General features: G+C 59.9%; 1 protein-coding gene across 1 annotated transcript; it reads left to right on the plus strand.

Moving 5' to 3' along the window:
* Positions 1-979: 979 nt before the first annotated feature.
* Positions 980-13641, plus strand: PIK3R2 (phosphoinositide-3-kinase regulatory subunit 2). The gene is given in 17 exon segments (XM_043467356.1): positions 980-1116; positions 2928-3672; positions 6377-6469; positions 6791-6832; positions 6940-7071; positions 7163-7376; positions 7874-7959; positions 8108-8188; positions 8191-8215; positions 8296-8394; positions 8538-8718; positions 8823-8948; positions 10212-10354; positions 10588-10764; positions 11702-11773; positions 11945-12115; positions 12445-13641. Coding segments are annotated over 16 exon segments (2172 nt in total). The 5' UTR covers positions 980-1116; positions 2928-3350; the 3' UTR covers positions 12653-13641.

The raw sequence follows: 13641 nt of genomic DNA on the forward strand, positions 1-13641 counted from the left end.
GGCAGCTGGGAGTTCACCATTGAGATCCTTCTTGATGCCTTCTCTGATCCAGAGCTCCTGCTACCCTCTCCCGATTGAGTACCTGTCATGGGCTCTGTCCCTAAAAGCTTCATACAGACACCGTCTGGGCCTTGAAGCTGTGATAATAAACAAACCAACCATCTTTGTGACCTTTTTATACTGGTCTTCGCTTGGGCTGTGCCCTAAAACTCCCTGCACCGCGTCGGAACCCAGCCTGAGCGCGTTCGGGTTACTTCTAAAGTATTCGGAAGGGTCGGAAAGCTTTGGCCACGCTCCTTGCTTCCGAGTGTCTTCGGCTATTTCCGGAAGCAGTCGTACACCTGTGGGCCGGCATTCCGGTTGTTCTCCCCGCCCTTGAGTTAGTTCAGTGGTTTCTAGACGCTCTGGGCTACCATGGAAACCCCGGCTTTGAAGCCTGATCCCTTCTCGGCCCTCAGCTTGTTTCCTGAAAAGCTCAGCTTTCTGTGGCGAGCCCCTGCCCCCTAAATGCCACCTTCAGTTCCTTGAGCTCAGGGCCACCTCACTTGCTCTCGGGAGCCGTCCCTGCCTCGGCAGTTTTCGGAAGTTGGGTAGTCGCCTCTGGATCTAAGTTCTCAGGGCCTCATTTGGGGCCAAGCACACTTGGTTCTTTCCAGTAAGTTTCCGAAGTTTCGGGGCCCAGCCTGTTTTGCGGGTCCGGCTGGAGAGCGTTCGGCCTTTTCCGGAATCTCGGGCATCTCAGTACAGCCGAGCTTAGCCGAGTCCAGCCTCCGACTGACTCATCTGACCCGAATGTGCTCGGCTGTTTCCGGAAATGATCGGCTGTCTCGGGGCACGTTCCCCCAACGTTAACCTCCAGTCCCGCGGGAGTACGTTCGGCTCTTCCCGGAAGCACTCGGGCGTCCTCTAGCCCAACCTCGGCTCCAGTTCACCCGCCCGACCCGAATGCACTCGGCCGTTTCCGCCGGGGGGCGGGCCCGACCATTCGGAACCGCGGCGGCAGCGGCGGAGGCGGGGATCCCGCGGCTGCGGCGACGGCGGCCGCGGTGAAGCCACGGGTCTGGCTCGGTTCGGCGTGACGGTGGCCGCGGCGGCAGCGGTGGCGGCCACGACCAGGTAAGTGCGAGCTGTCCGCGTGGCAGGCCAGGTTGGGGGTGCGCTCAGATGCGGGGCGCCCAGGCAGAGTGTGGGGCCGCGGTGGAAGCCGGAACGCGAGCAGGGCTGCATCGGGCCCCGCGGGAACTGGGGGCCGCAGGGAGCGGGAGGCCTCGGGCTCGACCTGGCTCTGGTGCAGCCTGCCCTGGAAGATGAGGGTGGAACAGCGAACTGTAGGCAGAAATAAGGGGTTGGAGCCGCGGCCCTGAATTGAGGGAGGCCCTGCCGGGAGTGGGGCGTCGAGCAGTAAAGAGGGGGCGCCCAGGCATTGTGTGGGGCATAGTGGGGTGGTGGGGTGCAAGACGGTGGAGGGTAGACTGCGCTTCCAGCCCCCGAGCTGGGCTTCGGGGTCCACACAGGCCCGAGTGCGCGTCTGCACACGCGTGAGCGCGCAGGCCCTGCGTCCCCCGCCAAGCCCCCAGCCAGGCCTGGCCCCTCCACCCCGCCTCTTGGATTCGGGGAGCGCTGGTTCCCAGGCGCTCACACCGGGGCGTGTGCAAACGTGTGCACGGCGGGGCGCGGAGGCGGGCAGGCAGGCGGATTCAGGTGGTTTTCTGGACGTCTCTGTCGCTGGGCCTCAGTTTCCCCACCTGTAGAATGGGGGCCCAGGGGCCAGGGAGCGGACAAGTTGGGGCGTCCTGTAATGTGGAGCTTGTGCCCAGTACTTGGACACCTCTTGCGGTTCCCCGTGGTCAACGGATAAAGCCTGATCCTCTACCTGGCACCCAAGGCCCTGCATGGCCTGTGGCTTTCTTAAGGCCACCCTGAACTCTTGACAAGCATTTCTTGCTGTCAAGCCTTTGCCTGTATTAGTCCTTCTGACCAGTGTCCCTCCTGTCCTCTGTGAGGACCCGCCTTTTGGAAAAGCTCCGTCCCCCCACCCCACCCCACCCCAAGTCTCTCAGGAAGATCCAGCCTGCAGGGCCATGATTGAGAATGTGTCTGTGCTGGGCTGTGTCTCGCGAGATTGGTGATCCTTGGGGGTGATCATTGCCCCTGCATAGAGCAGCCACCCCCTTGGCAGCTGCCGTGCCCTCCTTCCTTCTACCCTTTCCCAGCTCCATGTCTATTCTGGGGCTAAGGTCCTCTTGGCCTCCCACCAACCCTCTTCTGTTTTAAGTACCTACTGTGGGCCTGAAGCTGAGACATGTCAGGGACGCCCCTGCCCCGTTCTCTCCTCCCCCTGCAGAGATCAGAGATCCATTTGCTTGGACTCACAGATTATGACATCTGCTTGGACTTCATTCCCTATCCCTTTTGGCCCCCTACTGCCTCTTACTGTGCTCAGCCATCCCAGCCCCTGCTCAGGGCTCCACAGCACACTGAGCATCATCACCCATTACACCCTGCACATTACGCCCTGAGCATTCAGGGTTTAACTGGCCATTTAGGATGGATGCATCCTTGGCCTTGTGAAACTGGGCAGCTCTGAGCTTTTCAGTCCTGGCTTCCTGGCCCATTGAATGGTCCAACAAAGACCTGCCTACTCTGAGCCTTAGTTTCCCCATCTCTAACAGCGGCGAAGAAGAGCTTGTTTACTGAACTTGCAGTATGCCCAGGGCAGATTCTTGGGAGCTCTGCCCCCAACAGCCCCAAGGGAGGGCTATTCACCCATTTTACAGCTGGGGAAACGGAGGCCCAGAGAGGTGCAGGGACTGACCCAAGGGTACCCAGTTAGTCAGGGGATTCCACCCTGGGATTTGGGTTCAGCTCTGAGTTGAGGGTGGCAGGAGTTCAAACCGACTCATGCTGCCCTGCCCCTCTCCCCCTAGGTCGGTGTCCCGAGCCGAGCATGGTGACAGCCTGTGCCCTCGGCCCCCTCGCCTGGCGCAGCTGGAAGAGCCGCCAGCCTCGGGAGCCAATGGCCCCCCACGTGAGGGAGTGAGCGACCTGGCCCCGCCCTACGGATTGAGGGGGGACGCAGCAGCTGAGTGACCTGAGATCAGGCTGCCGACCCCCTCCCACCAGTTGACGAATGGTGGAACAAGCAACGAGGGACCCTTGTTAGGGTCGTGAAATAATGGTGGGAAGCAAAGCGTGAGCATCCCCAGTGGTCACCTGTAACTCCTTGGCGGAAATCGAAGCCTGAGTCCCCAAGCCCACCCCGCGGACCCTCCCGGCCCCCCACCTCGGGCTGATGGGGCCACTGGGGCCCCAAGCAGCCACCTGACCATCCAGACCCCACCCTGCCAGCCATGGCTGGCCCTGAGGGCTTCCAATACCGTGCGTTGTACCCGTTCCGCCGGGAGCGGCCGGAGGACCTGGAGCTGCTTCCGGGTGATGTGCTGGTGGTGAGCAGGGCCGCCCTGCAGGCGCTGGGCGTGGCCGAGGGCAACGAGCGCTGCCCGCAGAGCGTCGGCTGGATGCCTGGCCTCAACGAGCGTACCCGGCAACGCGGCGACTTCCCTGGCACCTATGTGGAGTTCCTGGGGCCTGTGGCCCTGGCCCGGCCTGGCCCTCGCCCACGAGGCCCCCGCCCACTGCCCGCCAGACCCCGAGACGGGCCCCCTGAGCCAGGTGAGCAACAGATTGGGCCCCAGGCAGGGACGAGGGAAAGCGGGAGTGCCCTCAGACCCTCAGCTTCCTCTTCCTTCCCGTGAGGTGCATCTCCCCGGAGAGGAGGAATAAGGCTATCTGATTGGTTGGCAGGTATCAATCACACTGCAAGGGAGGGCTGGGTGCAGTTCGTGGCTGGGCACCCAGAGGCGGACACACTGGCCCCGCCCTGCTCTCACGGGGCTTCTGGTTCAAGAGGTGTGAAGAAGGTGATTAAGTGATGACAGATGCCGAGAGAAAGAAGCCTCTCGGAGAGTAGGGGGAGAAGGCAGCAGGCAGAGCAAAGACAAAGGCCCTGAGGGAATGTCACAGCAGGTTCAGGGAACCAGCCCTGACAAGTGGAGCAGAGTGAGGAAGGGGCCGGGTTGGATTTCATGGATTGATTTTTAAGACAATAGGGAGTGTCCAGTAAGATTCAGAGGCTCAATGTAACTTCATTTTGTGGTTTGCAGACGGAATCCCTTGAGAAACCCGCCCCCCCCCTTTGTTGTAACCCTGGTTTTCTGATTTCCAGAATGATGGGAGCCAAACAACCCAAAGGTGGGCTACTCAGTCGAGGCACAGTGGCATGTGAGGATGCGCCATCCCTTTCAGAGACCCTCGGCCACCCCTCACTCCAAAGAGCATGCTGGGAGTGGAGAACCAGGGCACTGAACACACGCTGTGACTGCACGCCGGGCTATATGCTGGGCAGGGAAACTGAGGCACAAGTTGTAGGAAGGAGGCTGACCAGTGCTAAGCACCCAGCATGGTCTGCTTTGACACTCGGTGGCCCAGCGTGGCCCCGTGTACACATGGGGAGAGCAAGGTGCCAGCGAGTCAGACCACTCGCTCAGGGAGTCGCCCAGTGAAGGCCAAAGCCTTGAGGGGCACCGCGGGCCCGCCCGGGTCTGTGCCCAAGGGACTCTGAGGCCCAAAGAGGGTCAGCCCAGAGCCCCCACAGCGTGGAGTGGGATGCCGGGGTGCCGGGGTGGCATGCTGCAGGCTTGGGCTTTGCAGCATCTGGTGTCTCCAGGGCCTGTGCCTGCGTCCCGCCTCAGCCTGGAGGAGCAGGAGGCGGCCCCATCCGGGCTCCCCGCCAGAGTCTGCCTCTCCCCCTGGTAACAGCCGCCTCCCTCCTCTGCTTGGCCTGGGTCCAGCCACCACACACATCCCCACTCCCAGGCGGCCACCCAGCTCCGCCCTCCCAATCTCCCAGGGCCACGTGACATGGGCTAGGGCCAGCCCTCTCCAGGCCTCGGTCTCCTCATCTGGAAATGGGGGGCATTGGTCCTTTTGTTCAAGCCCAGACCCTCCGAGGACCACTAGGCACCACGCTGTAGCTGCCTGCCTTCCCTCCATGCGGCTCCGCACGGGGAGCCGTGTGCTGAGCCTTAGTGTCACTGGGGCCCCCGCCGGCCTGTGCATCTAGGGGAGGTTGCTCTTTTCCTGAACCTCGGCTTCTCATCTGTAAAATGGGGGGTGATGCCTATTCTAATGGGACCTCCCTCCCTGCGTTGCAGACAGGCAAATTTCAGAGTGGCGTTTCGGAACTGTGGCCCCCTTACCAGCTGGATGTCACCCACCTCCCCTTGTTTGCTCTTTTTTTTTTTTTTTTGCATTTTTGACACAGCTGGGCCTTTCTGCAGCTCAAGCACCACCTGGCCCATCACTCAGGGAGGCCCCACAGGCCCTGGCTTGCCCCTGCTGTGTGCCAGGGCGTCCCCGCCAAGGGCCAAAGCTGCATTAAATGGTGGCTGTGCCGGCAGAGAGCGCCTGAACACAAAAGGTTGGGTGGGGTGAGACGTGGGGCCAGGAGGGGGCTGGGACAGGGAAGGGGGTGAGCATTTCTAAAAGGGGGGACATTTTTTTTTTTAAAACAAAATGACTTAGAAAAAGGAGAAATTTTCTTGGGATGAGATGTCCTGACCCCCATGAGATATTTTCCTTTTATTCTTTTCAACTGCTTTGTTGTTCCCGCTAAGAAAGGAGGGATGATGCCATTGACCAGTTGCTCAGTTGCAGGATCTGAGGCACAGAGAGGGTAGGTCCTGTGCCGGAGGTTGCCCAGCAGGCAATGGCAGAGTCCTAACCCTGCCGCATGAGTTCCTGTGGCTGCTGGGATGAACTACCACACACCAGTGGTAGTTCAAACGACGGGAGCGTGTTCTCTCATGGTTCTAGAGACCAGAAGTCTAAGACCAAGGTGTGGGCAGGACTGCGCTCTCTCCAGAGACCTTAAGGGAGCAGCTTTCCTTGCTTCTTCCAGCTTTTAGGGGTTCCAGGCATACCTTGGTTTATTGCTACATCACCCCAATCTCTGCCTCTCTCTTCAGATGGCCTTCTCTTATAAAGACACCAGTCCTTGGGTTTAGGACCCTTAATCCAAGATGGTCTCATTGTGAAACCCTTATCTTAATTATACCTGAGAGATTAGGAAGTGGACATCCCATTTGGTTGACACTGGTCAACCCACTCCACCTCATGTCTGAAGTTGTGTGAACTGATATTTTAACCCAGAACATTGTTTCCCACCAACTCAGCCCTCCCAGCTCCACCAGCTGGGCCTTCTGTCTCCCCCAGGGTGGTGGTCCAGATGCCAGGCCCTTGGGCTGAGATGCAGCAGGCAAAGATGGGGCTGGGGTCCTTCTAGGGACCCTGCCAACACTGTGTCCCCTCCTGCCAGGCCTTACACTCCCTGACCTGCCCGAGCAGTTCTCCCCCCCTGATGTGGCTCCCCCTATCCTGGTGAAGCTGGTGGAGGCCATTGAACGGACAGGTGAGCCTTGACCTGGCTGCAGCCCCTGGATTCTGCTTGCTTACCTCTGGGGATGGGCAACTCCTCCTCTTCCCTGGGCTCAGGTTGCATGGAGAGGCTGAGTCTGGATGCTCTGGGTCTCCATGTTGAGTTGGGGAAGGAGTAACTCCCTAGGGGACGTGGACCCCTTCATAGCATGTGCCATGCCCCTGCTACCATTTCCCTCCCTTACCTCTGGGAGGTTGAGTAGCCACCCCAGACCCCACATGGGGTTGAGGCAGCATTTAAGAGCTGGCCTTGGCACCTAGGGTGGCCCTGACCTACCCCATCCCTTCCTCCCAGGGCTGGACAGCTACAGGCCTGAGCCACCCGCCGTGCGCACAGGTGAGGGCAAGCTTCAGTGGGTGAGAGTGGGAAAGGAGCCTGCCCTGGACGGATGTGTCCCCTCTCTGCGCCCGCCTTGGACCGAGGTATTCCCCTTGCACCTGCAGACTGGTCCCTGAGTGATGTGGAGCAGTGGGATGCAGCAGCCCTGTCAGATGCTGTGAAAGGCTTCCTGCTGGCGCTGCCGGCGCCCCTCGTGACACCCGAGGCCGCGGCCGAGGCACACCGAGCCCTGCGGGGTAAATCTGGCGGGAAGCCCGGGCTGGGGAAGGCATTGGGGCAGGCGGGCGCAGGCCCTGGCTCACCCTCCCCCTGGCCATCTGTCCGCAGAGGCTGCGGGGCCCGTGGGGCCGGCGCTGGAGCCCCCGACGCTGCCACTGCACCATGCGCTCACGCTGCGCTTCCTGCTCCAGCACCTGGGCCGGGTGGCCGGGCGCGCCCCAGCCCCGGGCCCCGCGGTCCGTGCCCTGGGCGCCACCTTCGGGCCGCTGCTGCTGCGCGCGCCGCCGCCGCCCTCTCCGCCGCCAGGGGGCGCGCCCGACGGGTGAGAGGCCGATGCTGGGGGGCGGGGCTGAGTCGGAGCAGAAAGGGGTGGGGCTCCAAAGGAAGGTGTGGCTGGAGACGTAGCCAGGGTGGGGTCTAGAAAGGAGAGGGGAGTGTGGATGAGGGCCCCATGGGGAAGAGGCCAGAGCTGTCGTGATGGGCGGGCTAGGAAAGATAACTGGGGGTGAGACTTGAGCTCCAAGAAGACTCCATCAGGGCTTGGGACAAGGCAAAGGGGCTTGGACCAGAGAGCAATCAAGTGGATTGTGTCTGTACCTCTCTGCGTCCCCACCGCACGTGCTGGACTCCTGGTGTTTGTTGTATGAGCACTTACCCATCGCTTGCTGCATATACAGAAACAGTGGTGGGTCTCCCATGCCTGCCCGCAGCATTTACTCTTCTCCCACTCGCGTGCTTTTACACGTACCCCCTGCCAGGTGTGCAAGCACACACCAGGCCCTGTGCACACCAGCATTCACCACACTCCCCTCCCCCCAGGACCGAGCCCACCCCCGACTTTCCCGCGCTGCTGGTGGAGAAGCTGCTTCAGGAACATCTGGAGGAGCAGGAGGTGGCCCCCCCAGGTGACCCCACCCCCTTGGATTAGCTCTTATTGTTGGGGATGAGAATGCCGACTTGGGGCCCTGCCAGTATCAGCAGGCTCGGTTGACAGGGGAGCTCACCCTGGTATACAGTTGGTGCTCAATGCGTATTTGTTTTCCTGTCCCCCAGCACTGCCACCAAAACCCCCCAAGACAAAGCCAGCCCCCACAGGCCTGGCCAATGGGGGCAGCCCACCCTCCCTGCAGGATGCCGATGGTACTGGGGTGACATCTCCAGGTAGGACTGTTTGGCAGGGCCACAGAACCCCAGGGGCCGGGTCTCCCAGTGGGCCACCCCCATCCCGGCTGTCTCCACAGGGAGGAGGTAAACGAAAAACTGCGGGACACACCTGATGGCACCTTCCTGGTTCGAGATGCCTCCAGCAAGATCCAGGGAGAGTACACGCTGACCCTCAGGTGGGGGCCTGTCCCTTCAGGGAGACCAGGGGTGAGGGGTGGGAGGGAGGACACTCAGGTCAGAGGACTGGGGGTCGCACAGGCAGTGGGACACATATTGGATCTGCTGCTGGGCACTGACACCCTCTCTCACCCACCCCTAGGAAAGGCGGAAACAATAAGCTGATCAAGGTCTTCCACCGAGACGGGCACTATGGCTTCTCAGAGCCGCTCACCTTCTGCTCCGTCGTGGACCTCATCACCCACTACCGCCATGAGTCCCTGGCCCAGTACAATGCCAAGCTGGACACACGGCTTCTCTACCCAGTGTCCAAGTACCAACAGGTCGGGGGCTGGGGTGGGCGCTAGGGGTGGGGGTTGGTGGTGCCCGGCTGGCACTGGGCCTCAGTTTCCCAGGTAGCTTGCCTGACGGCCCCGGGTATTCCCAGGACCAGATCGTCAAGGAGGATAGCGTGGAGGCGGTGGGTGCCCAGCTCAAGGTCTACCACCAGCAGTACCAGGACAAGAGCCGCGAGTATGACCAACTCTATGAGGAGTATACGCGCACCTCCCAGGTACCACGGGCAAACACGCCCCAAGGAGGCCTAGGCACGGAGGGCAGTGCTAAGGTCACAGTGCCAGACGTCCACTTCTAGGTCACAGAGCAGGCTCTTAGCACCAGGCACTGCCATGAAAACATAGAAGTCAACACGGTGGTGGTTTAGTTGCAAAGTCGTGTCCGACTCTTGTGATCCCATGGACTGTATAGTCTGCCAGGCTCCTCTGTCCATGGGATTCTTCAGGCAAGAATACTGGAATGGGTTGCCATTTCCTTCTCCAGAAGATCTTCCTGACCCAGGAATTGAATCTGTGACTCCTGCATTGCAGACAGATTCTTTACCAACTGAGCTATGAGGGAAGCCCAGAAATCAATATATGTGATTCTAAAAAAACAAACAAAAACACAGATGAGGAGGTACCACGCAGCCTCGCGAGTGGCTCAGCCACAGGAGAAGTCTTGGTTGAGTCTCTGGGTCAGTCTCCCCACCTGGAAACTGGAACCATGAGTTTCAGTTCCTTTCCTTCCCCATCCCCTTCAACCTGGATGTTATCAAAATGGTGGTTAACCGCCTCACCAAGAGTTGCCTAAGACAGAGGGTCAGGAGGTCATGGAAAAGAGCAGTATCTTTTAAAGACCGGCAAGTGGGGAAAGGTTTTATCACTCCAGGACTATGTTAAACTTCTTTGGTAAGTTGAGATGCGACTTATTCAGACTGAAATCCCATCTCCATCAGGGAGTTTCTCTGTCTCCCCTGTAGTCTCTGAGCAATCTCTCTTGTCTCCTTTCTAGAGATGGGTCACCTGAGGTTCTGAGTGGACAGGACAACTGTCTGGGATCAGTTAGGAGCATCATGACCTTGGAAATGGCTTAGGCCTCCTGAGCCTCAGTTTCCCCATTAACAATTCTGACTTTACATAGGCTGTTGGGAGGTTTGATGAGAGGATGCATGAAAGGGGCTTGGCGCAGCATCTACCCTGAGAAGGAGCCACACAAATTGTAGCAACCAGATTTATCATTAATTCTCAGCAGTGCTCACGCACCCCATTGTTTTGTAAGATGCCCAAAGGAGAATCTAAAAGAAGAGTGGGTTGGGGTATGTGGGCTTTGAAGTCTGAATAGGAGTTCGTTTGGTGCAGCTGGAGCTGGAGGAACAGTGCACCTGGTGGAGGGACCAGCTTGAGCAATGTCTCCATATCAGAGTTGGGATCTGCCTTTACCTCTCATGAGGGACTTGCCGGGAGTCCCAGGAGGTGCTCAGACTTACCCCCTCTTCCAGGAACTGCAGATGAAGCGCACAGCCATCGAAGCCTTCAATGAGACCATCAAGATCTTTGAAGAGCAGGGCCAGACGCAGGAGAAGTGCAGCAAGGAATATCTGGAGCGCTTCCGACGTGAGGGCAATGAGAAAGAAATGCAGAGGTGAGTCCAGTTCCTCTTCTCTGCCCTACTGCACCCTGGTCCAACACAGCACAACTGGGGAAAGAAAGGAAACAGAGTGGGCAGCCTGGGTTCCAGGGGGCAGAGAGGGTCAGTTGAAATGGAGTTTGAAGGATGAATAGGAGTTTGCCAGAAAGAGAACTAAGGGAAGCAGCCTGTCCAGAGGCCTAGAGACTGGGAGCCAGTCTGAGGCCTCTGAGCCACTCCCCCCACAGGATCCTGCTAAACTCAGAGCGGCTCAAGTCCCGCATTGCCGAGATCCATGAGAGCCGCACAAAGCTGGAGCAGGAGCTGCGAGCACAGGCCTCTGACAACCGGGAGATCGACAAGCGCATGAACAGCCTCAAGCCAGACCTCATGCAGCTGCGCAAGATCCGAGACCAGTACCTGGTGTGAGTGCCCGGCTCTGCGCGTGCCTGTGGGGCCCCCTGCCCTGTTAATTCGGGGGCCTCTGGAGCGGTGACCTTTGCATGTAATCCCATCTATCTCCCTACCCCCTCATCTGTCCACCAGCCCCCTTCCCTCTCGATCAGGCCCCTCCTGGCCCACTCAGAAGGGCTCTTGGACTACCCTGGTGATCCAGTGGTTAAGACCCTGTGCTTCCATGGCAGGGGGCACGGGTTTGATCCCTGGTCGAGGAACTAAGCCTGGTGCTGCCAAAAAAAGGGCTCCCGAGCAGCAGCTTCATTCAGCCTCAGCTGTGGGACGGGAGCATTGCTGTTACACGGCTGAGTCACTGGGAGCCCCCGCCAGGATCCACTCCATGAATGCCAACTCCGTGACCCGGCATGCAGTGCCCAGCCTGAGCCCAAGGTCCCGCTTCTGCCTGCTGACCTACGGAGGCTTCCCCCTCCCACCTGGGCCTCTGACGCTTACGTGCACCTCGTGTGTGCTGAGCACCGTGCATTCATTAGCTCACTTGGTCCTCTGAAATACCGTCCTTTCCCTTTTGCAGGTGGGGGAAACTGAGGTTCAGGACAGCTGCCGTGTGCAAAGGCACACTAGTGTGCAGCCCCCTGGACTGAGCCTGCGATGCTGATAACACCTTGTACCCTGGCAGTCTGGGGTCTCAAAAAGTGAACAAACATAAATGGGTGGGGTGGTCCCCTGGCAGAGCCTGGGGAGTCCACCTGGGTTGAAGCTGTCCTTGCCCTGGCCGAGGCTGACCCCTTGTGGCAGCCGGGGGTACTGCACCCAGAACCTACTCTGGTCAGCCGTTTCCTCCAGCCTGGCTGCCCAGGACCACGGAGGGCTTGCCTTTCCTACGCTGCAGCGTCTGTTCCCCTTCCAGCCAAGCAGCAGGAGCCCACCTTTTCCTCTTCCCTCCAGGTGGCTCACTCAGAAAGGTGCCCGGCAGAAGAAAATCAACGAATGGTTGGGGATCAAGAACGAGACTGAGGAGTGAGTGACCGCTTCGGGCCGGGGGTGGAGGGGTGTTCTTAGAGGAGGGGCCGTTTTGTGTGGGTTTTGCAGGGTGAGTAGGAGTTCACCAGGGAAGGAGCGTTGTCAGGTGACGGGGGCCTTGGAGGCTGGTGAGTAAGTGACCAGGGCTCCTCCCTGCCTCCCCCACAGCCAGTACTCACTGATGGAGGACGAGGATGACCTCCCCCACCACGAGGAACGCACATGGTATGTAGGCAAGATCAACCGCACCCAAGCTGAGGAAATGCTGAGTGGCAAGCGGGACGGTACCTTCCTCATCCGTGAGAGCAGCCAGCGGGGTTGCTACGCCTGTTCTGTGGTGTGAGTGCCTGGCCAGGGAACCGAGAACGGCTGAGTGTTGGGAGGGGGAATCTACCCATTCCTTCTGAGGGCTCTCATTGAGCACCACCTGTATGTTCGGCCTTGGGAGACAGCCAGGGAGAAGCCCTGGGTTCTCGGGGACAGGGGAGGAAGCTGGGGCCGGATCAAAGCAGGAGACGGCAAGGCCGGGGCCAGGACGGCAGCCAGCACCCAGGAGATGGGGAAGTAGGGGCTCCAGGCGGGGTCCCCTGAGAGGAGCCTGGGGCGAAGTTGGGAAAGCCTGCAAGGGCGGGAGCCCTTCTGACCCAGCCTGTGGCCCGGCCTCGCAGGGTGGACGGCGATACGAAGCACTGCGTCATCTACCGCACGGCCACGGGCTTCGGCTTCGCGGAGCCCTACAACCTGTACGGGTCCCTGAAGGAGCTGGTGCTGCACTACCAGCATGCCTCCCTGGTGCAGCACAACGACGCGCTCACCGTCACGCTCGCTCATCCCGTGCGAGCCCCCGGCCCTGGGCCGCCGCCCGCGGCGCGCTGAGTGCGGAGCAGGAGCGCCGGCCGGAGCGGAGCCGCGCCCCACGCCGCCACCCGGCCGGAGGCTGGGCTGGCACCGCGTCCGAGTCTGTCTTTCTGATCCGTCTCTCTCCTTTGTGAATCTCTCCAGGTGTATCTGTTTCTCTCTTTCTGCAGTGCTGTCTCTGTCTTCCTCTGGGTCTGCTTCTCTCTCCATCTTTCTGTCTCCCCGTCACTGTCTCTTTCTGGCTCCATCTGTCCGTCCTCGCTCTCTCTCCCCCTCCCCGTCTCTGTGTATCCGTGCTGGGGGTCCCGCCTCCCCACCTCCACACCCCCTGCCCCCACAATCACTGCCCTCCAACGGCTCTGGCACCCACAGCCTTGTGCCCTGTCCCCCACCGGCCTCTGGGGGTCCCCAGAGCCCCAGCTGGCTGCACCTGCCGTGTTTACAGAGGCCCCTGGGCTGCGTGGCCCCCGCCAGGTGCCCCGATTTTTAAGCCATAGACCTGGGGTCAGGGCAGGAAGGAACTTCGCTTGGCCACTTCCAAAAACCTCAGCCGTGACGTCTGGGGCCAGGCGGGACCTGCCCCATAGACCCCAACTTCCCCTTCAGACCCTGAAGTGAAACCCGGCCCTGGGTTGTCCCCACCATGGGGCTGCTGCCAAGAAGTACCCCTGAAAAAGAAAGTAATTAAAAATAAACTCACAGGCTGACCCCAGGCCTCCCAGGAACTGAGGCCACCAGCACCTCTGGGGCAGCCAGCACATAACGCTGCCCACAGCACCCTAGTCAACACAGACTCAAGGCTTCTTCTCCATCATGTTGGGCTCTGATTTTATTTTTCCTTAAGTATACCTAAAGCCCTCTTTTCTCTCCTCTTTTGGGACAAGAGCCCTGATTTTCTATGCCACCCACGGACCCCACCCCCCCTTTTCCTGCCTGTCTGGCTAGGCTGGCAGGCGGGTTTTGTATGGTACGTTGATACTGATACGGATATAAAACATTGAACTCGA

The sequence above is a fragment of the Cervus canadensis genome, chromosome 4 (assembly GCF_019320065.1).
Source record: "Cervus canadensis isolate Bull #8, Minnesota chromosome 4, ASM1932006v1, whole genome shotgun sequence".
NCBI lineage: Eukaryota > Metazoa > Chordata > Mammalia > Artiodactyla > Cervidae > Cervus > Cervus canadensis.